The sequence below is a fragment of the Procambarus clarkii genome, chromosome 40, assembly GCF_040958095.1.
Source record: "Procambarus clarkii isolate CNS0578487 chromosome 40, FALCON_Pclarkii_2.0, whole genome shotgun sequence".
NCBI classification, from domain to species: Eukaryota; Metazoa; Arthropoda; class Malacostraca; order Decapoda; family Cambaridae; genus Procambarus; species Procambarus clarkii.
Window position 1 is genome coordinate 19,065,033 of NC_091189.1, and position 26,680 is coordinate 19,091,712.

The 26,680-nt window shown below is 44.4% G+C and overlaps 1 protein-coding gene across 2 annotated transcripts in view; it reads right to left on the reverse strand.

The window, feature by feature from the left end:
• Nucleotides 1-325: 325 nt before the first annotated feature.
• LOC123757942 (zinc finger CCCH domain-containing protein 13) overlaps nucleotides 326-26,680 on the reverse strand; it is a 122,637-nt gene continuing 96,282 nt past the window's right edge. For both annotated transcript variants that reach the window (XM_045741910.2, XM_069338802.1), the window contains 2 exons: nucleotides 6,848-7,172; nucleotides 326-3,019 (listed from right to left, as the gene is read on the reverse strand). In XM_045741910.2, the coding sequence (XP_045597866.1) occupies nucleotides 2,065-3,019; nucleotides 6,848-7,172 (1,280 nt within the window). In that variant the 3' untranslated portion in view covers nucleotides 326-2,064. The remainder of the gene's footprint in view (nucleotides 3,020-6,847; nucleotides 7,173-26,680) is intronic.

Genomic DNA, 26,680 nt, shown 5'->3' on the forward strand with positions numbered 1-26,680 from the left:
TTCATCAAACTTGCATGTATGTTGCTTTTAACACATGGTCTACCAGTTAAAAATACTAACACTACCAGTTAATATTAATACTAACATCACAGGATAACACCATCACTTCCATTGGTGAACTACAGAATACTTTACACATGATTAACTAAAAAATCTTGAGTTTCTTCTAGTCGCTTTAATAGTAAGTATGTTACCACCACACACAGTATGTATTTTTGTTTTCTGAATAACTGAAAAATTATTAAATTTACTGTCCATATTTTGGAGTTTGAATAAGCTTAACTAAATTTGAACCCAGATTTGAGTATGAAATTAAATAAATACACTCCCTTAATCTTTATTAAAGATACCAGCGCAAACATATATATATAATGGCTTTCAGAGCAATGTCATAATTTACATACAACTTCACATTTGTACATTCTATATACAAAGTATAAGAGCTTGGGTCATTAATGTAACAAGATCAGTTATGTAGGAAACACCTTATCACAACAGTTATAATTCTGTTAGGTCTCTTAACAAGCCGACATTATTGAAAACCCAGATGTGATGCCAGCCAATAGTTAATTATATTGGTTAAATTACAATAGTTAAATATTGTAACATATAATACCATTTATAAATGATCATAAATAGCAGCAGCTTACCATTATGAAAAGTGATCAGTTACAATACAGTTACCTCTCCATCATACAATGATCATCATATCACAGTCTCCCACCATTGTGAAGAGTGATCAGTTACAACAGTCCATCTCCACTATGAAGAGTGGTCATCAATTATTGTACTGCCTGCAAATATCTTAAACTTAACAATGATACATTCTTCTGCCTGATCGAGAGACCATTGTCAACATGTTAGAAGGACCCTCTGCAGCAGGAAGTATCCTGTGGCTTATAATTTAATGTTTGGCAAAATTCGGTGCATGGGCTCTGCCACATATCACCATGGCAATCACAGCCCAAGCAGCAGCAGCGCAAAACACCAATATAAAGTTATACCAACATATACAAGTCTGTATAACTGTGTACAATCAGTTATAATTGCTCTATCAGGGCAGAATAACTAGAGTATCCAACTCTTTGAAACATTTTATAATTGAAAACTTATGGCAAATTATGATTTTTGTATTTTTATTATATTTTTACAGCTATGTTTGAGATGCTGGCTAACTTGCAGTCACAGACAAGCTTGTGTGTACTCACAGGCAGCTAACAAAGGCATTAGAATATATACATAGTTCAAGTTAGCATAAAAAAAGCTACATTACAGATTAAAGACTAAAATCAGTATAGCTCAAACTTTAAGATTAATATTCACAATATAGTAACTCATAACACAGGAAATGCAAAACCTCTCAATATCACTATTTTTTCTCGTGTGTGACAGAAAGCACGTCATACACAATAATACAGCGAGACAACGATTAAGCAGTACAGTACAGTCCTAGAACATGGAGGGGGGGCATTGATCAAAACACCTGTTTTGATACTCATAGCAGCAGTGTTAAGCCTCCTGTACTTGTGCAACACTTACAGGTTGGTGGCACATAGACAAAGCCAAAACACCTTAAGAACATGAGAAAGTCGTCAGAGCAGGACGTTGGGATCAAACCAGCGTTCTTTATCATCCCCAGATGCAACCCCATACCCATGGACCACAATATGCTAAAAGTTACACAACCTGAAGTCCACCAGAACCCACTGGTTCAATCCCACCATCCTGCTCCAAATATTCTCATACATCACATTACAGTATTGTGATTTCCCTGTGTATTTTAAGAACCTTTCCGTGTTACTTTACAGTGGCTAAATCGGTGGGCAACCACTCCTGAACCAACTGTGTAGCAATATTAAGTAAATCATGAAAATTGTATTTAAAACAAAAATTCTATACTATAAACAAGCAGAAACAGTAAATAAAATATTTTAAAAGTACACAGCTTTATACGTCACAAAAAAAAAAAAAAAAGTCAGGAAGAGTTTTACTAAACATCATGATATTTAAGAAAGTGTATAAACAATGGCTGGGCTTTGTTGGTCAAGTGAGGCAGTACCAAACTCAGTAATGGGCAGTGGGGACAGAGGTGGAACGAATAAACTGCGGAGTGGCAGTGTGATCGTAACGGAAGCGGCGGTAGTCGTCGTGTTGGGCTCGGCTGATGTGAACGGCAGCTGTGCCACCATTCACTGGGTAATCATATGTACGTTTATTGACATGATTAAGATGGGCAGAATGGGCAGTCTCCAAGGGATCTGGGCGAGCAGTAGCACGGTCTAGACCAGGAAACCTGCGAGTTTCTGGGAGCTCGTAACTGTCACCAGAATGGCAAGAGTCAGAGCTACAGGAATTGTGATGGCGAAGGCTAGCCTGTGAACGGTATCTATGGCCAGAACGACTCTCTCGTAATGGTCGTGGGTCCTCTGCCGTGTCGTACATGGATCGTCTGCGTGGATCATTGCAACTTCGACGTTCTTCTTCATTGGCAGAGCGTCGTTGGCTCAGGTCATGCATAGATTTGGCTCTATGGTAGTCGGAGCGTTCTGGAGACCTGACCCTTGGTACCCTGTAGTCTCTGGTGGGGCTGCGCCCACGAGGTACACGGCTGGGACTTGGTACCCGTGGCTCCTTCTGCCACAGATCTGGTGTGCGGTGGCCCTGGTCACGGCGCCATGGGTCAGAGTCACGTGTGTCACCAGTGCCATAGCCACGATCATATTCACGGCCCCGTGGTCGCTCTCGCAGAAGGCCATCACGAGAGCCATAGCCTGTGTCACGGTCACTCTTTGGCCAAACTACTTCATCACGGCTCGCTTGCACCTGTTCCACAGGACCACGGGTCTCTCTCACCCCTGTAGTGGGCTTGGGGCTAGGCTCCCAAGATGGAGTACGGGAGATACCCTGAGGGCGAGAGTGGGCATCTGGACGATCAGGGCGCTGCCAGTCTCGTTCCAGAGAGCGGAACTTTTCGCGGGCATCTTGGAACCTCTCACGAGGAGAGACGGGCGACTCGCTCCTGAAATAAAAAATGTAATTTCTCGTTATCAATGATCAAGTTTTACTACTAACAAATTTTTTTCCCCTAATCCTGAATGTAATCTACATCTGGCTAAGCACAAGTTATAATGTGATCACATTAAATTATTCATTAATCCTACAACCTAGGCAGAAAAATGACTGGGTTTCTATTAAGACAATATATTTTATATCAAGGATTCCAGCACTACTTGTGTATATAGACTAGCAAGATGAACCTACAAGAACATTAAAGTAATCCAGAATATGTGGGTCTGGGCTGCTCAAATCATAAACAAGAAGATTCAATAAAGCGCATTTTCCGAGTGTCAAAACAGTATCTAGTAGAGTATGTCGTTAGATTAGGATGTACGGTTAGGCTGTGTTAGGTTTGGTTGGTTGGTTTGGTTTGGGTAAATTTTAAAATTCACTGGTGAACTGGTCTGGTGTATGATGTGACGTATCCAAACAAGAGCTACGAAAAAGAACTTAAAGGCAAGTAAGTCTTCAGCAGAACCCAGTATTTCAGCTAATTGTTAAAAAAATCTCCCCTAACACTGATAAAACCTTCTATATCTTGTTTGGTAATAAATCCACTGATCAGATTAACCCAAGAATTAATAATATCTAAATTAATACCAAAATAGACAGTAAATTCCTTTGTGTTCTCACTGATAAGTTGAATTTCCAGAACCATTTGCAAAATCTAACTTTAAAAAAAAAACAAAAAACTGAAAACAGTTAGTATCTAATTTTAGAAAGAATGCCTTGCCTTGCCCTGGTACCTTGCCCTGCCTTGGTAATGCTTTATTACTCTCTCATCTATCCTTATTTCACCTATGGTATCTATATCTGAGGTTCTGCTATCCACTCTATGACCCCTAGTTACTCAACACAAATCAGCTATTAGAACAACAACAAACTCAAGCACCAAACAGCACTCAGGCCCCCCCTTACTTAAATCTTTAAATATGTTAGATATTAAGTCACTACACATCCTGCTTGATGTGGCTCTGGGAGTTGTTCTCCCAAAGTTCAGCCTGAGCCCCAGGCTTGACTTGTGAGAGCTTGGTCCAGCAAGCTGTTGCTTGGAGCAGCCCGCAGGTCCAAATATCCACCACAGCCTGGCTGGTCCAGCATTTCTTAAAGAAAACTATCTAGTGTTCTCTTGAAGATGTCCACGGTTGTTCCAGCAATATTTCTTTTACTCACTGGGAGGATGTTGAACAACTGTGGACCTCTGATGTTTATACAGTATTCTCTGGTTGTGCCTATGGCATCCCTGCTCTTCACTGGTTCTATTCTGCATTTTCTTACATATCGTTCACTCCAGTATGTTGTTAGTTTACTGTGTAGACTTGGGACCTAGCCCTCCAGTATTTTCCACGTTTACATTATTTTATCTCTCTCTCGTCTCTTTTCTAGCAAGTACATTTGGAGAACATTGAGATGATCAATAATTTAGGTGCTTTATCGAAACTTTGTATGCTAAATCCATTCTCTGTACTCCCTCTATTTTCAGCAGTCTCTCCTGCACTGAAGGGGAAAGTGAGTACTGAGCAGTACTCAAGATGGGACAGCACAAGTGATTTGAATAGTACAACCACTGATGGGATACCTGGATTTGAAAGTTCTAGTAATCCATCCTATAATTTTGCTGGTGGACATAATATTTGCTTGGTTATGCTTCCTAAACATTTGGTCGTCAGACATCATTATTCCCGAATCCTTTACATGCTGCTTTCCTACTATGGGCAGATTTTATTGTTTTGTACCCTGTATTATGCTTAAGGTCCTCACTTTTACCATACCCGAGTACTGTACCTAGAATTCATCACTGTTAAACATGTTTTCTGCTGCCCAGTCGAAAACTTTAATAATGCTGTATCTGCTCGTAGTTTTTCAATGTATTGAGTAGGGGTAATTTTCATGCTGATTTTTGTGTCATCTGCAAGGGATGATATGAAGCTGTGACTTGTATTTTTGTCTATATCTGATATGAGAATAAGGAAAAGCAATGGTTCAAGGACTGTACCCTGAGGTATAGAGCTTTTAACTGCGCTTGGACTTAATTTTATATGGTTGACTGTTACTCTGTTTTGTTCGACTAGGAAATTTAGTACCTACCATCCTACTTTACCAGTTATTCCCATTGACCTCATTTTGTGTGCTATCACTCCATGGTCACATTTGTCGCATGCCTTTGCAAAGTCTGTGTATTCAACTTCTGCATTTTGCTTTTCTTCTAGGGCTTCTGTGATTTTGTCATAGTGGTTGAGTAACTGTGACAGACTTCCCGCTCTAAATCCATGTTGTCCTGGGTTTTTTGTGTAGTTCATTATTTTCCATAAAACTAGAAATTTGATTCCTAATCACTTTCAAAAACTTTTTTTGTGTGTGATATTAGTGCATCTGGTCTATAATTTTTTGTCAAAGCTTTACTTCCTCCCTTGTGCAGAGAAGTTATATCTGCAGATTTAAGTGCTGCTGGTATCTTCCCTGTATCCAAGCTCTATCTCCATATTAAACCGAGCGCTTGCATTACTGGTACTTTACATTTCTTTATGAATATTGAATTCTATGAGTCAGGACCAGGGGCTGAGTGCATGGGCATGTTGTCAATTTATCCTTCAAAGTCTTCCGAGTTCATGTTAATATCCGTTATATTATCTGCTGCTTGGATGTCATTCATAAAGAAGCTGTCTGGATATTCAACTTTCATGTTGTTTATTGGTGTGCTAAACATAGCCTCATACTGGCTTCTTAGACTTTCACTAATTTCCTTGTTTTCCTTTGTACGTACCTTCGGTTGTAATTAAAGGTCCAATACTGGTGGAGGCTTTTGCTTATGTGAAAAAATATTTTGGATTTTTCTTTATCTTTTGTATCTTTTGTCTAGCTTTCTTCTGATAGATTCGCAGAAAATTTTAGGAGGACTGAAGGGGGCTGTCGAAAAAGTGAAATGCCTCCTTTCAAGTATGCGCACTCTCTCTCTCATCATCAATATTATATTTTATATATATATATATATATATATATATATATATATATATATATATATATATATATATATATATATAAAACACTGACCTGCAGTGCAAATCCCAGCCTTAAGCGCATCCTAAAGGGTTGTAACGGAACCCACGGGCACCAAACTAGAAACAAGTATCTATTTGATATTCCAAGAGTGCGACTTAAAGTAGAAATGCTCTGCAAGTCAAGTGTCCCAAAATGTGAAATAACCTCCCTAATCACATCAAAGACTGTCGTTCTCTCAAATAGTTTAAAAAGGAAAACTAAGAACTACCTGATAAACTCTACCTTACTTCCTAAATGTCAACCTATGTTTTGCTGTTATTGAACATTAATTACTGGACCTGTTTTACTGCTGTTATCTGTCATGTAAAAATTTAATAAAAAAAAATTATTCCTTCTGTTTATTCTGTGAAAATTACTATCTGTTGTTCTGTTGCAATTTCTGTTCCAGTCACCATTTAATAATTTTGTTTCTATTTCTCTTATTTCAATTTAGTTTTGCTTTGGATCTCAGTTTTAAGTTCTTTATTTTATTCCACATCATGGGGGAAATGCTGTGTGTGTATTAGTGGCTTTAGACATAGTACTTGTCTTGCATATATAGGATACAAGAAGAATAGAATATATAGGCAAGTACTTTTGCTTAAATAAAAATTATTTTTATTATTAAAATAAACAGGAGTGACTTCATTTGTGCCTCAACTGTGTAAACCCCAGCTGGAGGACCTGGTGAGCAGACTTAAAGCTGAAAAGACCTATCAGAGGGGCAGGAATATGCAGTGAAGGCACTAACCGGTCTCTGGCATTCTGGTGTCGGCGAGGCGGAGTCCTCCTCTGGTGTACGGGTCTAATGGGCGAGAGGTCACGAGGAGCCCGTGTGGGTGATGGGTGACGGGCCCCAAGTGGCGAGTTGTGGGCCCCGCGGGCTCGTCCTCTTGTCGGTGACTGGCTTCTTGCGATGTATCCTTGTTGTGGAGGGGCCCTATGAGCCACCCTGGCAGGTGGAGGGGGTCCTGGAGCCTGGTTGGGGGGGTCCCGTCCACGCCACGACGGTTGTACTAAGATAAGCCCAACATCACCCCTCGCCTCTGTGCTCACATGTCGCTCCCACTCCTCATCTGTAAAACATTATCACCATTATTACCTGCACTCAATGTTACGTCTTCTATATATTACAACACATTGCCTTCCTTCCTTTTTCCCTCACACACATCATCTTCCCCTTTCGTGCTCGTGTGCAAACACGTCAGTGTCCTTAACTTGTATACCATGCAAGGTGATGGAAAAGATTGCGAAAAAAAAGCTTGTAGCTTATCTCGAGAGAAGGGACTTTGTAACAAACCAACAAGATGGCTTCAAAGATGGCAAATCGTGCCTCATGGGTTTAATTGACTTCTATGACAAGCAACAAGCATTAAGGAAGAGAGAAGGATGGGCAGACTGCATTTTCTTGGATGTTCAGAAAGATTTCGATAAAGTTTCCCATAAGAAGCTGTTGCTTAAGTTGGAGAAACAGGCTAGAGTAACAGATAAGGTGCTCCAGTGAACAAGGGAGTACCTAAACAACAGGAAGCAGAGTTTTACTGTGAGGAGTGAGACCTCAATGTCACTAGCGTAGTCCCAATGGGTTCTGTACTCAGACTTATCTGGTTTCTGATATACAGTATATAAATAATCTTCCAGAGGTATAGACTCATTAATCTCAATATTTTCAAATGTTAATCTCAACATCACAACCCTGGAAGACAAGAGTTAGTGGAGACGTGATTATCACCTGTAAAATTTTCAGAGAAATTGATAGGGTAGATAAAGACAAACTATTTAGCATGGGTAGTACACGAACAAGGGTACACGGGTGGAAACTTGGTACCCAAATGAGCCACAGGGACATTAGAAAAAAAACTTTTTCAGTGTCAGTAGTTAACAGATGGAATGCATTAGGCAGTGATGTAGTGGGAGCCGGTCGGCCGAGCGGACAGCACGCTGGACTTGTGATCCTGTGGTCCTGGGTTCGATCCCAGGCGCCGGCGAGAAACAATGGGCAGAGTTTCTTTGACCCTATGCCCCTGTTACCTAGCAGTAAAATAGGTACCTGGGTATTAGTCAGCTGTCACGGGCTGCTTCCTGGGGGTGGAGGCCTGGTCGAGGACCGGGCCGCGGGGACACTAAAAAAAGCCCCAAAATCATCTCAAGAAGGCCGATTCCATACACAGTTTCAATGTAGTTATGAAAGGGCTCAATAGGCTCCGGAACCTGTACACCAGTTGATTGACAGTCGAGAGGCAGGAACAAAGAGCCGAAGCTCAACCCCCACAGGCATAACTTGAGTACACACACACACACACACACACACACACACACACACACTCACTCACTCAGTGTGTGTGTGTGTGTGTGTAACTCCTCACACGGCAGTGAAGAGAGAGGCAAAAAGAAATTTTGAAAAAGGGATTGCAGAAAAATGTAAAACAGAACCAGGTCTATTCTATAAATTCATAAACAACAAACTGCAAGTAAAGAATAATATTCGGAAGTTGAATATGGGAAATAGATTCACGGAAAATTAAAATGAAATGTGTGAAACATTAAACGAAAAGTTCTAAAAGTGTGTTTGTACAAAATGAAATCTTCAGGGAACCAGACACAATAAGAATTCCAGAGAACAACAGAGCACAGAGGTGTCTAGAGATGAAGTGGAAAATATGCTAAAGGAGCTAAGTAAGAAAGCAGTTGCTCCAGACAGAATTTCACCATGGGTTCTGAGAGAATGTGCATCTGAGCTCAGCATTCCACTTCACCTGATCTTTCAGGCATCCCTATGTACAGGAATCGTAGCAGATGTGTGGAAACAGACTAACAGGAACAGAAGGGGGCAGTGGGCGTATCAGGGTACAAGGCCCAGAAACGGTCGAGTCTGAGGAAGGTGGGAAGGACGAGGAGAGGAAGAGCGCAACACGCGAGCATAAGGCGGGAGCCGGCGAACCTGGTGCCTCGCCTCAGGAAAAGATAAACGCTCCCGGCGCTTCACGTCGAGGACGGCTGCCTTAAGCTTGTAATGTATACACGCACGGGAGAAGGTTGGGTGGTCCTCACCGCAATTGAGGCAGCAAGCCTGGGAAGAAGTGCACTCCGACTTAAGAGTGACCCTCGCCCCCACACAAAGGACAGACGCACAGTTCCAGAGCAGCGGGGAGCACCATGCCCAAACCTCCAGCACTTATTACAGAGCCGAGGAGAGGGAATGTACTCCTGGACGGAGCACCTGGCACCAGCAACAATAATAGAGGGCGGAAGGGTCCTACCATCAAAAGTAATCTTCACAACCCGAAGGGGCTGACGGCGACGACCACGAGGTGGACGAGTAAACATGTCTACCTGGAGGACAGAATGGCCCTGGGCCTCAAGGACATGCTGAATATCATCGTGGCAGTCCTGCAGATTCCGAACACCGGTTGCAACATGGGGCGGGAGGAGAATAGTGCCAACACTGGCATTCAACCGAGCGTTCTTGGAGATCCGAACAGGGGTCTCGCCAAGGCAGGATAAAGCAGCTAAGCAGGAGGCCGCATCCTGAGAAGGAGCAGCAACGATACGTGTACCGAGACGGGTGGGGTTGAAGGTGACAGAGGCATCTACGAAATCAACAAGGTGCCTATAAAGGGAGAAATCGTCAGGAGGCGCAGAATCAAGAGGGAGAAGATCAAAGTATTTGGCTCACGAAGCGGGACTAAACAAGGGCTTGATATGCATCAGAACAAGAAGGAATCGAACGAGTGCGGCCGTGTCGATGACGGCGTTGAGAACACCCAGAGAAAGAGGGGTTGAAAGGCACAGTAGTCACAACAAGAGACTGGGCCGTGCCAGGGGACGAGGTAGTCACCACTGAGGGCTTGGGGCTCGACCCAACCACAGAGGAGGGAAGGGAGCCGAGGAGAGTAGTCAGAGAGGCCAAAGGAGGAGCAAGGTCGGGGCCCAATGCAGCGGAGGCTACAGAACCCGGTCTTCCAACACGAACCGACTCGGGGGCTTGGTCGCCCACTCCACGAGCCTGAGAAAGGAAAAGAGAAACAGAAGTCGACATAAGTACGAAAGAAAAACATTCATTCACGAATGTGCCCCCACACCCACCATGGAGCCACAATTAGAGGCAGAACACCCAACAAGAAGCTATCGCCAATCATGTCGGGGCCCCCTAGGGGTGCGTCGTGAGTATACGCCCCACAAACGCCACCTTAAGAACTGTCAGTCAGTCTAGATCAGGTTCAGTGACGAAAGGAGGATTGACAATAAAAGGTTCCCCTCGCTCTCAACGTTGGGTACTACAGTTCTACGGGTGCAAGAGTATGCCTCCTCAAGCACCTGGGCGTCAAAATAGAAGTAGTCCAAAGGAATAACCAAAACAAGCAAAAGGTCAGCAGGAAACGACAAGCAGATAGGAGAAGAGGGGGAGAAAAACGATTACCGAAGGAAAAGGAAAAGTCGTTCAGCACAATTAGAGAGGACAGCAGCAGGAGCACAAGGCTACAAAACGACATAGGACTGACCCAAGGAGCATCACTCCGGCAGCCGCCTACCAAGCCCCCCCTCACGACAACAACGAGCTGAACAGGGAGGGGAGGGGGGAGAGCTAAGTAAGAACAAAGCAGTTGGTCCAGATGGAATTTCACTGGGTTCTGAGAGAATGTGCATCTGAGCTCAACATTCCACTTCACCTGATCTTTCAGGCATCCGTGTGTATAGGAAGCGTAGCAGACGTGTGGAAACAGGCTAACATAGTTCCAATCTACAAAAGTGGCAGCAGGGAAGACCCTCTCAATTATAGACCTGTATCATTGACAAGTGTGACAGTGAAAGTATTGGAAAAACTAATCAAAACTAAATGGGTAGAACACCTGGAGAGAAATTATATAATATCAGACAGTATGGTTTTCGATCTGGAAGATCCTGTGTATCGAATTTACTCGGTTTCTATGATCGACCAACAGAGATTTTTCAGGAAAGAGATGGTTGGGTTGACTGCATCTATCTGGACCTAAAAAAGGCTTTCGACAGACTTCCACATAAGAGGTTGTTCTGGAAACTAGAAAATATTGGAGGGGTGACATGTAGGCTTCTAACAGGGATGAAAAATTTTCCGACAGAAAAATGAGGGCAGTAATCAGAGGCAATGTATCGGACTGGAGAAATGTCACAAGTGGAGTACCACAGGGTTCAGTTCTTGCACCAGTGATGTTTATTGTCTACATAAATGATCTACCAGTTGGTATACAGAATTATATGAACATGTTTGCTGATGATGCTAAGATAATTGGAAGGATAAGAAACTTAGATGATTGCCATGCCCTTCAAGATGACCTGGACAAAATTAGTATATGGAGCACCACTTGGCAAATGGAATTTAATGTTAATAAATGCCATGTTATGGAATGTGGAATAGGAGAACATAGACCCCACACAACCTATATATTATGTGAGAAATCTTTAAAGAATTCTGATAAAGATCTAGGAGTGGTTCTAGATAGAAAACTATCACCTGAGGACCACATAAAGAACGTTGTGCGAGGAGCCTATGCCACGCCTTCTAACTTCAGATTTGCTTTTAAATACATGGATGGCGATATACTAAAGAAATTGTTCACGACTTTTGTTAGGCCAAAGCTAGAATATGCAGCGGTTGTGTGGTGCCCATATCTTCAGAAGCACATCAACAAACTTGAAAAGGTGCAAAGAGATGCTACTAAGTGGCTCCCAGAACTGAAGGGCAAGAGCTACGAGGAGAGGTTAGAGGCATTAAATATGCCAAAACTAGAAGACAGAAGAAAACGAGGTGATATGATCACTACGTACAAAATAGTAACAGGAATTTATCAAATCGATAGGGAAGATTTCCTGAGACTTGGAACTTCAAGAACAAGAGGTCATAGATTTAAACTAGCTAAACACAGATGCCGAAGAAATATAAGAAAATTCACTTTCGCAGAGTGGTAGACGGTTGGAACAAGTTAGGTGAGAAGGTGGTGGAGGCCAAGACCGTCAGTAGTTTCTAAGCGTTATATGACAGAGTGCTAAGAAGACGGAACACCACGAGCGTAGCTCTCATCCTGTAACTACACTTAGGTAATTACTCTCACACACACACACACACACACACACACACACATATTACCCCCTGATAATCAGGAGCCTGATGGCCGAGTGGACAGCGCTCGGAATTCATAGTCCTAGGGTCCGGGGATTGATCCCCGGCGATAGCGGAAACAAATGGGCAGATTCCTTCACCCTGATTCACCTGTTCATCTAGCAGTAAATAAGTACCTGTGAGTTAAGATAGCTGCTACGGGCTTCTTCCTGGGTGTGTATGTGTTAGAGAAATATATGTATATAGTGGACATAGAGGAAAAATAAATTGGTTAGAAAGGCGGGGTCCAAGAGCTAATAGCTCGATTCTGCAGATACAAGTAGTAAATACACAGACGCCAAGTGGTTGAGATAATGTCCATGTAAGGTTCCAAATATGGCCAGTGTTAGTGAGGTGTTGAGCACAGTGCTCACACCTCGGGCCAGTGTTAGTGAGGTGTTGAGCACAGTGCTCACACCTCGGGCCAGTGTTAGTGACGTGTTGAGCACAGTGCTCACACCTCGGGCCAGTGTTAGTGACGTGTTGAGCACAGTGCTCACACCTCGGGCCAGTCAACACTTGTGTCAACATCAGTTTACAAGCACATGCAACATTGCTGGTTTGATTTGGTGTAAATATATCGTATCATTGCAATTGTTTTTCATAGTATATTTTTCCAAATTAAAAACATAGTATAGCTATGAACACACACTTATGCTTTCATAGTTATACAAAAAGCAATGAATGCTCATTTTTCAGGGGAGGTGAGGAAGTTGACAATGGACAAATTAGAGTAACATGGGGACACGAGAGATAAAGGAAACGCAGGAACGAGTACGTTAAAGACGAGAATTAAAATAAGTTTGAAACTTACTATTTGGTCTGGGTTCGCGTCCTGGCGATGGAGAATTGACTAGGGGTCAGTCCAGTAATTGGGTTATCTGGTATGGAAAGCCACTGACAGGTCGTGTTCCATGGGAAACAAGTGGGTAAGGCTTACCATGAGCTATAGAAAGGGTCAAGATGTCAGTCTGGTACCAGGAGTCATGCCGTATGTCGCTGTATCCACCTGTGTTAACAAAATGAAGACGAGAGTATAGGAAGAGGTGAGGACAGCGAAGGTACAGCTGGTCCTAACAGGTGAAGCTGACTAAACTGAGACGGTGGGTGTGAAAGCCAGCAGCGTTGAAGGACAGACTCGTGGGATGACGAGAGCGGTTGCTGTAATTGGACATGACAAAGGCTACGAGACCAGAAAAGATCTCACTGGATACTAAGAGAGGATGCTGAAGCTCTGTGTAGGCCATTTATGATAGGCATATATCAAAGTCACAGGAAACACAACCAGAAAACTGGAAGAATCACCATGGTGCCAATATGTATAAATTAAGACAGAAGTCGCTAAACTTACAGGCCGGAGACCCAAGCATTCACCGAAAGTTGACAGAAAACCTTGCAAGAAAGACTTGTAGAACTGGGACTTGATAATGCAACACCAGTATGGGGTCACGGAGGGCAGATCCTCTCACAAGCTTGCTTCACTCCTATCACTATACTTATTAATAACAGTATAAGTTACTACTAATAATTATATTGTATTATTGTATTTGTTAATACAGAAATTGCACTGTGTTCACTAGACGGTCACCATCACCGCCCAGTGTTCCCTAGACGGTCACCATCACCGCCCAGTGTTCACTAGACGGTCACCATCACCGCCCAGTGTTCCCTAGACGGTCACCATCACCGCCCAGTGTTCCCTAGACGGTCACCATCACCGCCCAGTGTTCACTAGACGGTCACCATCACCGCCCAGTGTTCCCTAGACGGTCACCATCACCGCCCAGTGTTCCCTAGACGGTCACCATCACCGCCCAGTGTTCACTAGACGGTCACCATCACCGCCCAGTGTTCCCTAGACGGTCACCATCACCGCCCAGTGTTCACTAGACGGTCACCATCACCGCCCAGTGTTCACTAGACGGTCACCATCACCGCCCAGTGTTCACTAGACGGTCACCATCACCGCCCAGTGTTCCCTAGACGGTCACCATCACCGCCCAGTGTTCACTAGACGGTCACCATCACCGCCCAGTGTTCCCTAGACGGTCACCATCACCGCCCAGTGTTCACTAGACGGTCACTATCACCGCCCAGTGTTCCCTAGACGGTCACCATCACCGCCCAGTGTTCCCTAGACGGTCACCATCACCGCCCAGTGTTCCCTAGACGGTCACCATCACCGCCCAGTGTTCACTAGACGGTCACCATCACCGCCCAGTGTTCACTAGACGGTCACCATCACCGCCCAGTGTTCACTAGACGGTCACCATCACCGCCCAGTGTTCACTAGACGGTCACCATCACCGCCCAGTGTTCCCTAGACGGTCACCATCACCGCCCAGTGTTCCCTAGACGGTCACAATCACCGCCCAGTGTTCCCTAGACGGTCACCATCACCGCCCAGTGTTCACTAGACGGTCACCATCACCGCCCAGTGTTCACTAGACGGTCACCATCACCGCCCAGTGTTCCCTAGACGGTCACCATCACCGCCCAGTGTTCCCTAGACGGTCACCATCACCGCCCAGTGTTCCCTAGACGGTCACCATCACCGCCCAGTGTTCCCTAGACGGTCACCATCACCGCCCAGTGTTCCCTAGACGGTCACCATCACCGCCCAGTGTTCCCTAGACGGTCACCATCACCGCCCAGTGTTCCCTAGACGGTCACCATCACCGCCCAGTGTTCCCTAGACGGTCACCATCACCGCCCAGTGTTCCCTAGACGGTCATCATCACCGCCCAGTGTTCCCTAGACGGTCACCATCACCGGCCAGTGTTGCCTCCTGGTGTTTCCTGCACTCAGTGAAGGGTGGACATGGTCAACACAGTGTGGTTCTGGAGCACTTGCTTCATTTAAGAATACACAAGACACAAGGACCGGTTCAGCACGAACCAGAGTACACGGGAAGGTCTTCAGTGCCGTGGGAGCCTCTACCGCCCCGGATGAAAGCTGTTTTGCTTTCCCTCTGACGTGACGTTATATAATCCGCACCCGACTTTCTTGTTTCTGACTTGAGACAGTGAGGTCAGGCGTCGTGACTGTTGTGCTCGCCGCTGCCCCTGCCCTCTTCCCTTCTCCACACCACCAGCACTGTTCAACACTCTCCCGCTACACATACGGGCGCACAACTGGCTCGCCACTCGCGGTACTCATAAGACAACTTGATAAACACTTCCAAAGGATACCTGGTCAACCAGGCTGTGACTCGCACGCCAGACAGCTTGCAGCGGGCATCTAACAGCCTAGTTGACCTGACCACCAACCAGGTCTGGTCCGGGGTATGGTGGCCAACCCAATCTCGGCCACAAAAATAATAATACTAAACTAAATCATAATGAGGAACCTTGGTGGGTTCAGTATAACCCTCGGCTGCACAATATGTGCAGTGACTTAATATCCAACATATTCAAAGATTTGAGTAAGGGTACCGAGTGCTGTCTGAGTTAGATATTGTTCTAATAGCAGCTTTGTGTTGAATAATTGGAAGACGTAGATGATTTTGGGTAGTAGAACCCTCAAGTACAAATACCATAATTTAGATGGTTATCTTAACTCATCTTATCACGGCTCCTACGGATTTTCTCATTGATACGTCACGTCAGTGTGATTTCTCAGTGTAATAATAATACTAATATTCATTAACAATACAGTGAAGTATTGGGAAGTACTCGCTCAACAATCCTCCGGATAATTACAACGGATGTGAACGGCACGACTAAGAGGAAATTACGAGGCATGATACATGAAAATAATTTCCTATAGATTTGTGTAAACTAACCCAACTATAAATGTACATACATTTATGAATAAAACTTGTGAATTTGATATTTATTTTGCGATTGAGAGTAGATTAGCGCCACACCTTGTGTAGTGTGTGGGCAGGAGTGTTGGAACCTGTCCTGGGCACGCCTGGGCACGCCTGGGCACGCCTGGGCACTACAAGCAGAGCGCGCTTACATCTCCCACTCTTACAATACTTCAATTATTTAATGATGCCGTTTTTTAAACTCCTGTTATTAAGTGATTTTGTTCAATTATTATGCACCTAGTACTGGTGGTAGTGGACCCCATACCCATCCTGTGAGTGGTAGTGGACCCCATACCCATCCTGTGAGTGGTAGTGGACCCCATACCCATCCTGTGAGTGGTAGTGGACCCCATACCCATCCTGTGAGTGGTAGTGGACCCCATACCCATCCTGTGAGTGGTAGTGGACCCCATACCCATCCTGTGAGTGGTAGTGGACCCCATACCCATCCTGTGAGTGGTAGTGGACCCCATACCCATCCTGTGAGTGGTAGTGGACCCCATACCCATCCTGTGAGTGGTAGTGGACCCCATACCCATCCTGTGAGTGGTAGTGGACCCCATACCCATCCTGTGAGTGGTAGTGGACCCCATACCCATCCTGTGAGTGGTAGTGGACCCCATACCCATCCTGTGAGTGGTAGCGAACCCCATCCCCATCCGGTAGGCATTAGTTGAAAACTTTAAGAGTCACACAATAGGCTCCGGAATTGAACCCCAAAATTGCTTTAGCCAAGTTACAATTCTGACAAGTTAGTTAGAGAGTTTAGTGTATATGTCATTTAGTCTTTTATAGCACACTTGGTTCAAGAAGTGGACCATAAGAGTCTCTAGACTGGGCACTTTACAACTTGTAGAGCAGGTTTGTACAGCGGGGGCGGGAATGTCACACGTGCTTAGGATTGATTGTAACCATGATATATATGTGCTTCAGCCTACAGTTTAGACCTATTGTCTTATGTATGACCCTCTGTCCTGCGTGACAGTGAATACTAGCATTAACCTCAATTTAATAAGACTATCAAAATCCTCAGATTAGGCAAAATTGTAATTAATTTTGTCAATAAAGATGTTAATAATAAATAATAACGTGCTTAGGCTGCCTTAAAATGATAGTTAGGTCTTGTTATAGCGATTTGTTCACATTGATAAATACATACAACTGCAAGTGTCGGGTCCTCGGGCAGAGTGAACCGTCATGTTGGCCAGGTAATTCGAGATTATGTTCACGAAGAACATGTTTTAGCCGTCTGTTGTGTGCGCTTAGTGGTTCCCTCAACACAGTCCAGCTATACATGTTCTTAGTCTCTCACTTGTTTACTTGTTCTCAGTCAATATTCGACCACCATCGAGGACCAAACTTCCAAACTCTACTGGGTTGTAAAAATACAGTTGGAAAAGTTGGGATTTTTTTTTTTTTTTGCACGAGGTGAGAGTTTATTGGGCAGCGCCACTCGTCTTGTGAGTGGACACACCGCCATGGCAGCATGTACAACACTCCCCAATAGGAAGAAAACCCGCTAGGTTGTTCATCCTGTCACTTGTACCCAGACACAGCTGAGACTTGCTTAACTGTCTCGTGATATGTTTTCATTTTTGAGATCCAAAGCTTCCGTTTCCGAAAGTGAGTCTTGCTTCTCGTGAGAGGACCGGCCATTCTAGACTTTGTTATCTCCCTGTAAGTGCTTGATACCTTCTTTGTGGGGTTCTGGGAGTTCTTCTACTCCCCAAGCCCGGCCCGAGGCCAGGCTTGGCTTGTGAGAGTTTGGTCCAACAGGCCGTTGCTTGGAGCGGCCTGCAGGCCCACATACCCACCACAGCCCGGTTGGTCCAGCACTCATTGAAGAAAACTATCTAGTTTTCTCTTGAAGATGTCCACGGATGTTCCCACACGAGACTCATTTGTTCTGTCCCTATGAGAGCGCCTCCTTCCCATTTTAATTTGCATATTTCTCGTTTTTCCACGTGTGATGATCTGCCTCCCAGCTTGTGTGGTTGTGAGGTTAATGCAGTAATTAACCTTTCATTGAGAGCGTGTCGCTGTGCCAAGGTTTGGGACGGGCAACACCACACCTCTCGTGGGCTCCCTTCCTAGTACTGAGGCACCGTGACCACACTGCTGCACCACTCTTGTTCATCTGTAATACTCACACACTCAATATACTCGTAAACATGTAAGCATGTACCCGAATACATTTACATCAGGTCCAATAAAGTGGTGTGTGGTACAACAAGGACAGGGTGCACGGTACAAGGGGAGGGGTGCACGGTACAAGGGTCAGGGTGCACGGTACAAGGGGCAGGGTGCACGGTACAAGGGGCAGGGTGCACGGTACAAGGGGCAGGGTGCATGGTACAAGGGGCAGGGTGCACGGTACAGGGGCAGGGTGCACGGTACAAGGGGCAGGGTGCACGGTACAAGGGGCAGGGTGCACGGTAGAAGGGGAGGGTAGACGGTAGAAGGGGAGGGTGCACGGTACAAGGGGAGGGTGCACGGTACAAGGGGAGGGTGCACGGTACAACCAACAAGGGGAGGGAGGCCAACCAACGGGACACTGCTGGCTGCTCTCCAAGATGGGGTGTTGTGGGCAGCCTTGAGCCTATGTCCTTCTTTCCCCCCACCCCCCCTACCCCACCCCCAAGTATTCCCCTCCCTCCACTGCCCCTCCCATCTCCATCTCCTTCCCCTCCCTCACCCCCATTTTACCCCCACCCCATCTCTCCCCCCATTACTGTCTCCCCTCCCCCCGCTACCCTTATAAGTCGTGTTCTTTACGCTATCGTAACCAACGTTACCTACAATACAACCTAACAAGTCTCTGGTTACAGATATTTACGGTTTCTGTGCCTCGGCCTTGACAGGTTAGGGGGGTTGCTTGGGATCGTACGTTTCTGGTTAGGCTATAATGGTGGATTTATTTTTTACAGAGTTGAAAATTACGAGAACACCTGTGGCTTTACCGGCCTCCCCCCCCCCCATCCTCTCCCCCGCCCCCAGCCTCTCCCCTCTCCTGTGTTCCTACAGCTGCCAGCTGCTGCTGCCACCTTGACAACTTTAGCTGCCAAGAAAGAAGCTATACGCTGACGAACACAGATTTCACAAAAGTTTGACAAATGTGACCGTGGTCCCCGCGGCCTGGTCTTCGACCAGGCCTCCACCCCCAGGAAGCAGCCCGTGACAGCTGACGAACACCCAGGTACCTATTTTACTGCTAGGTAACAGGGGCATAGGGTGAAAGAAACTCTGCCCATTGTTTATCGCCGGCGCCCGGGATCGAACCAGGGACCACAGGATCACAAGTCCAGTGTGATGTCCGCTCGGCCGACCGGCTCCCAGCTAGGTCACACTAGAACGAAAAACAAAGTCAAATATCTGAGTTAGGAAAACACTATGTCAAATATTGATACTGTTCTTAAAAGATTTCCCCATTTTGCACCCGCAAGATAACGTAAGCTTTTAAGGGTTGATAGATGTTAATCTTCTTGTTTGAGGAGCTGTTCACTTGAGACAGTTAAGCAAGTCCCAGCTGTGTCTGGGTACAAGTGACAGGATGAACAACCCAGCGGGTTTTCTTCCTATTGGGGAGTGTTGTACATGCTGCTATGGCGGTGTGTCCACTCACAAGATGAGTGGCGCTGCCCAATAAACTCGCCCCTCGGGGCAAAATTTAAAATTTAAATATCTGGCAGTAATCATGTTCATGTCGGAAGACTTTATACCTTCAAAGAACACAAACAAGGGACGTCATACCAATGATGATACTTTTAGACACTAGTACTCTCTAGGGTGGAATATTGTTACACTAACAGCCCCATTCACAGCCGGAGAAATTGCTGACCTGGAGAGTGCATAGAGATCCTTTCCTGTTAGAAGTCACTTAATAAAACATTAAGTTACTGGAGCCGCTTACAAAATGCCTAAATCTGTATTCACTTGAGCACAGGCGGGAGAGATACATAATAATTTACACGTAGAGAATAGTAGAGGGGCTGGTCCCAAACCTGCACACAGAAATAACACCACATGAGACCAGGAGGCATGGCAGGATGTGCAGAATACCCCCGTTGAAGAGCAGAGGTTGGATTATACCCTAAGGTATAATCCATATACCTTAGGTATAATCCATATACCTTAGGTATACCCTAAGAGCCTGACAGCTGAATGGATAATGCTTCGGATTCGTAGTCCTCAGGTTCCGGGTTCGATCCCAGGTAGAGGCGGATACAAACGGGCAGAGTTTCTATCACCCTGATGCATCTGTTCACCTAGCAGTAAATAGGTACCTGGGAGTTAGACAGCTGCTACGGGCTGCTTCCTGGGGAGGTGTAACAAAAAAGGAGGCCTGGTCGATGACCGGGCCGCGGGGACGTTAAGCCCCGAAATCATTTCAAGATAACCTCAAGATAAAGTATCCATATCATTAGGTATACCCTAGATATACCTTGAGAGAGGGTTCTGGGAGTAGTTCTACTCCTCAAGCCAGACCCGAGGTCAGTTTCAACTTGTGAGAGCTTGGTCCAACAGGCTGTTGGTTGGAGCGGCCCGCAGGCCCACATATCCACTACAGCCTGGTTGGTCCGGCACTCCTTGCTAGCACTTACCTAAAGGCTTCTTGAATTCTTTGTTCCAGCAATATTTCTAATGCTTGCTGGGAGTGTTTTAAACAGCCGTGAACCTTTGATGTTCAGTGTTCTCCGATTGTGCCTATGGCACCTCTACTCTTGACTGGTTCTTTTCTGCATTTCCTTCCGTGTCTGTGCAAATTTGGGACCTGTCCCTCTAGTATCTTCCATGTATATATTATTTGGTACCTTTCTCGTCTCCTTTCCAGAGAGTACATTTGGAGAGCTTTGAGGCGGTCCCAATAATCTACATGTTTTATAGTTTCTAAGCGTGCCGTATATGTTCTCTGTATTGCCTCTAATTCAGAGATCTCTCCCGCTCTGAAAGGGGAAGTGAGTACCGAGCAATATTCAAGACGGGACAGCACCAGTGATTTAAATAGTATTTAGTATTACTGTGGGGTCTCTGGATTTGAACGTTCTCGTTATCCATCCTATCATTTTTCTGGCCGCCGCTATATTTGCTCAGTTACATTCACTAAATGTCAGGTCGTCAGACATCATAATTACAGGATCTTTTACGTGTTGCTTTCCTTCTATGAGTAGGTCCGATTGTGTCCTGTACCCTGTGTTTCGTTTAACTTCCTCGTTTCCACCATACCTAAATATGGTGTTATGTTATTTTCAGTTACCCAATCGAAGACTATTAATATATGTCTGCAGTTTTTCAGTGTCTTGTACAGAGGAAATTTTCATGCTGACTTTTGTATCATCTGCAAAGGCTGCCACGTAGTATTTTTGTCTATATCAGAGATAAGAATGAAAACTAGCAGCGGTGCAAGGACTGTGCCCTGGGGTACAGAGCTTTTCACTGCACCTGGGATTTATCTTAGTTGATTGACCGTCACACACTGCATTCTGTTTGACAAAGTTGAAAATCGTACGCCCTACTTTACCCGTTATTCCTATTGATCTCATTTTGTGTGCTATCACTCCATGGTCACATTTGTCGAATGCCTTTGCAAAGTCTGTGTATACAACATCTGCATTATGCTTTTCTTCTAAGGTTCCTGTGATTTTGTCATAGTGGTTGAGTAACTGTGACAGACAGGATCTTCCTGCTCTAAGTCCATGTTGTCCTGGGTTGTGTAGTTCATTATTTACCATAAACTAGAAATTGGATTTTTAATCACTCAAAAAAATTTATTGTGTGATGTTAGTGCAACTGGTCTATAATTTTTTGCCAAAGCTTTACTACCCCCCGTGTGCAGCGGAGCTATATCTGCCGATTTAAGTGCAGCTGGTATATGGTAATTGGTATTAAGTGTAATCTGGTACCTCCCCTGTATCCAGGCTCTCTCTCCATATTACGTTGAGTGCTCGCGCTACTGGTACTTTACATTTCTTTATGAATATTGAATTCCACGAGTCAGGCCCAGGAGCTGAGTGCTTGGGCATGTTGTTATATTATCTGCAGCTTGCATGTCATTCATAAAGAAGCTGTCTGGGTCATCAACTTTCATGTTGTTTATTGGTGTGCTAAACATAGCCTCATACTGGCTTCTTAGAGTTTCACTAATTTCTTTGTTGCCCTCTGTGTACGTACCTTCAGTTGTAATTAAAGGTCCAATACTGGTGGAGGTCTTTAATTTTGATTATGAAAAAATATTGAATTTTTCTGTGTGTGTGTGTTTATATATTATTTATATATATATATATATATATATATATATATATATATATATATATATATATATATATATATATATATATATATATATATAATGTCGTACCTAGTAGCCAGAACGCACTTCTCAGCCTACTATGCTAGGCCCAATTTGCCTAATAAGCCAAGTTTTCATGAATTGTTTTTCGACTACCTAACCTACCTAACCTAACCTAACTTTTTCGGCTACCTAACCTAACCTAACCTATAAAGATAGGTTATGTTAGGTTAGGTAGGGTTGGTTAGGTTCGGTCATATATCTACGTTAATTTTAACTCCAATAAAAAAAATTGATCTCATACATAATGAAATGGGTAGCTTTATCATTTCATAAGAAAAAAATTAGAGAAAATATATTAATTCAGGAAAACTTGGCTTATTAGGCAAATCGGGCCTTGCATAGTAGGCCGAGAAGTGCGTTCTGGCTACTAGGTACGACATATATATATATATATATATATATATGACAATGTCAGACCACGGAGGAAAAATGAAACAGGAAATTTCCTTAAGTACTTTCGTATATTAAATACATCTTCAGAAGGTGTATTTAACCACCTTCTGAAGATGTATTTAATATACGAAAGTACTTAAGGAAATTTCCTGTTTCATTTTTCCTCCGTGGTCTGACATTGTCACATTCTTAATCACGTGTTTATTTTCGTGATATACACATATATATATATATATATATATATATATATATATATATATATATATATATATATATATATATATATATATATATATATATATATATATATATATATATATATATATATATATTTCAAACATGTTTCATTGAATATGACCGCATATTCTGTATTTATTATTTTCTGGTTTAGGGCTTCTATCCCTCTAACTATTTTCTTAGCATCAGGGCTTAATTGAAATAGGAGTTCTCCAAAACTCATTTTCGTACTTTTAAGGTGAAGAAAAGAAGTGATTTACTATAGAGTGTATTACACTTTATTTGTATAATTTGCACGACGTTTCGAACCTCCATGGTTCATTCTCAAGTGAACAGATCTTACAATACTAGTTGATTTTATACCCGCATTAGGTCAGGTGATAATACAATGAAGGTGAAAACATGGGGGGGATACATAAGGGATAAACATAGGGGCTGCAGAAGGCTTATTGGCCCATACGAGGCATCTCCTATCTAAACACAAAGATTAATCCAGTGTAATTGGCCTGTTATGTTGGACATTGTCTTCTGTGTTGGCATCGATATGTTCTTGTCTTGTCCTTACTCTCATGGTGGGTAGAGTAAATAGTTCCGTGATTTGGGTGTTCATGGTAGGTCGCTCTATTCTTATGTGAATTGCCTCAAGAATTTGTAATCTTCTTGAATCTTGGGTTTTGTCTATTATGCAAGTATTCTTGTTCAACATTTCTCTTGTTAGAGTAATGTCATGGGCTTGTCTCATGTGATTCCTAGGGGCACCAGATTGAAGATGGCATGTCAAACGCCTCGTCAGCTTGGTCGACGTCATACCTATGTACTTACATTGAAGGTTACATCCTTCGTGGGGGCAAGTGTACATGTATACAACGCTTGACTGCTGTAGAGGGTTCTCCGTCGGCTTCGGGCTGTTTTTGATAAGGAGTTCGGAAGTCTTCTTGGTTTTGTAGAATATTATCAGGTTTATGTTTTGGTTAGGAGTAGTGCTTTTTACTCCTTTACGGATTATTTCTTTCATTATTCTTTCCTCTTTTATATGTTCACTGTGCATGGTTGATTTGTAATGTAATTTTATTGGGGGTGTTGTGGTTTCTGTTCTAGGTTCTGAATTATACCAACGGTCCAAGTGTCTTCTTATAGCAGCGTTTATTTCCGCGTTGCTATATCCGTTGTTCACCAATACCTGAGTTACTCTTTCAAACTCTCTACTCACGTTGCTCCATTCAGAGCAGTGGGTAAGCGCTCGACGAATATAAGCATTGAGAACACTGGCTTTGTATCTTTGGGGGCACTCACTTCTACCGTTCAGGCATAATCCTATGTTGGTGGGCTTGGTATATACGTTGGTGCTTAAACATAAACCTGATAATATTCTACAAAACCAAGAAGACTTCCGAACTCCTTATCAAAAACAGCCCGAAGCCGACGGAGAACCCTCTACAGCAGTCAAGCGTTGTATACATGTACACTTGCCCCCACGAAGGATGTAACCTTCAATGTAAGTACATAGGTATGACGTCGACCAAGCTGACGAGGCGTTTGACATGCCATCTTCAATCTGGTGCCCCTAGGAATCACATGAGACAAGCCCATGACATTACTCTAACAAGAGAAATGTTGAACAAGAATACTTGCATAATAGACAAAACCCAAGATTCAAGAAGATTTCAAATTCTTGAGGCAATTCACATAAGAATAGAGCGACCTACCATGAACACCCAAATCACGGAACTATTTACTCTACCCACCATGAGAGTAAGGACAAGACAAGAACATATCGATGCCAACACAGAAGACAATGTCCAACATAACAGGCCAATTACACTGGATTAATCTTTGTGTTTAGATAGGAGATGCCTCGTATGGGCCAATAAGCCTTCTGCAGCCCCTATGTTTATCCCTTATGTATCCCCCCCATGTTTTCACCTTCATTGTATTATCACCTGACCTAATGCGGGTATAAAATCAACTAGTATTGTAAGATCTGTTCACTTGAGAATGAACCATGGAGGTTCGAAACGTCGTGCAAATTATACAAATAAAGTGTAATACACTCTATAGTAAATCACTTCTTTTCTTCACCTTAAAAGTACGAAAATGAGTTTTGGAGAACTCCTATTTCAATTAAGCCCTGATGCTAAGAAAATAGTTAGAGGGATAGAAGCCCTAAACCAGAAAATAATAAATACAGAATATGCGGTCATATTCAATGAAACATGTTTGAAAGAAAACCTGCTGCCAGTATACGCCAATATATATATTTATATATATATATATATATATATATACACACACACACACACATACATACATACATACACGCGCGCGCGCGCATGCATGCGTGTGTGTGTGTGTGTGTGTGTGTGTGTGTGTGTGTGTGTGTGTGTGTGTGTGTGTGTGTGTGTGTGTGTGTGTGTGTGTGTGTGTGTAAGCTGGTGAGAACTGCATTTAACCTTTGTAAACGCACGTTAATGACATCTGGAACACTATTATGTAGGTTACATTAGCATTTTTAATTGCACTACAATCACCTTCTGTGATTGGTTGATCAACAAAACCCTGAACTATATGTTTAACAGATCTCTCACCCTGTCCACGGAGGACAGAATAACACGTATATACGCTGGCCACGTCTGTGGTAGAAAAAAAAAATGCACTGGCGCACGAGGCGTTATATAGAAAACCTGGAGTTAAAAAACAAAGAGGTCATAGGTCATGATGATGGTGGAGGACAGACGCCGCTATACCAGCATGACCTCCGGGGAGGGAGAGGGGGGGGGGGGGGGAGGGGGGGGGGACATGAGCGGGTAATAACCAGGCGAGGCGTACGACGCTGGCCACACTGCATACTAGAATTTTTGAGCTGTTAGAAAGTTTGCCACACACAAGTTGTTCCAATGATGGCATAATGTGTGTTGTCGGGGACAGGCAGAGTTGTGTGTGTGTGTGTGTGTACTCAGTTGTTGCTTGCGGGGGTTGAACTCTGGCTCTGGTACAGCTCTGGCGGTCCGTGGTAAAGCTCTGGCGGTCCCTGGTACAGTTCTGGCGGTCCCTGGTACAGCTCTGGCGGTCCCTGGTACAGCTCTGGCGGTCCCTGGTACAGCTCTGGCGGTCCCTGGTACAGCTCTGGCGGTCCCTGGTACAGCTCTGGCGGTCCCTGGTACAGCTCTGGCGGTCCCTGGTACAGCTCTGGCGGTCCCTGGTACAGCTCTGGCGGTCCCTGGTACAGCTCTGGCGGTCCCTGGTACAGCTCTGGCGGTCCCTGGTACAGCTCTGGCGGTCCCTGGTACAGCTCTGGCGGTCCCTGGTACAGCTCTGGCGGTCCCTGGTACAGCTCTGGCGGTCCCTGGTACAGCTCTGGCGGTCCCTGGTACAGCTCTGGCGGTCCCTGGTACAGCTCTGGCGGTCCCTGGTACAGCTCTGGCGGTCCCTGGTACAGCTCTGGCGGTCCCTGGTACAGCTCTGGCGGTCCCTGGTACAGCTCTGGCGGTCCCTGGTACAGCTCTGGCGGTCCCTGGTACAGCTCTGGCGGTCCCTGGTACAGCTCTGGCGGTCCCTGGTACAGCTCTGGCGGTCCCTGGTACAGCTCTGGCGGTCCCTGGTACAGCTCTGGCGGTCCCTGGTACAGCTCTGGCGGTCCCTGGTACAGCTCTGGCGG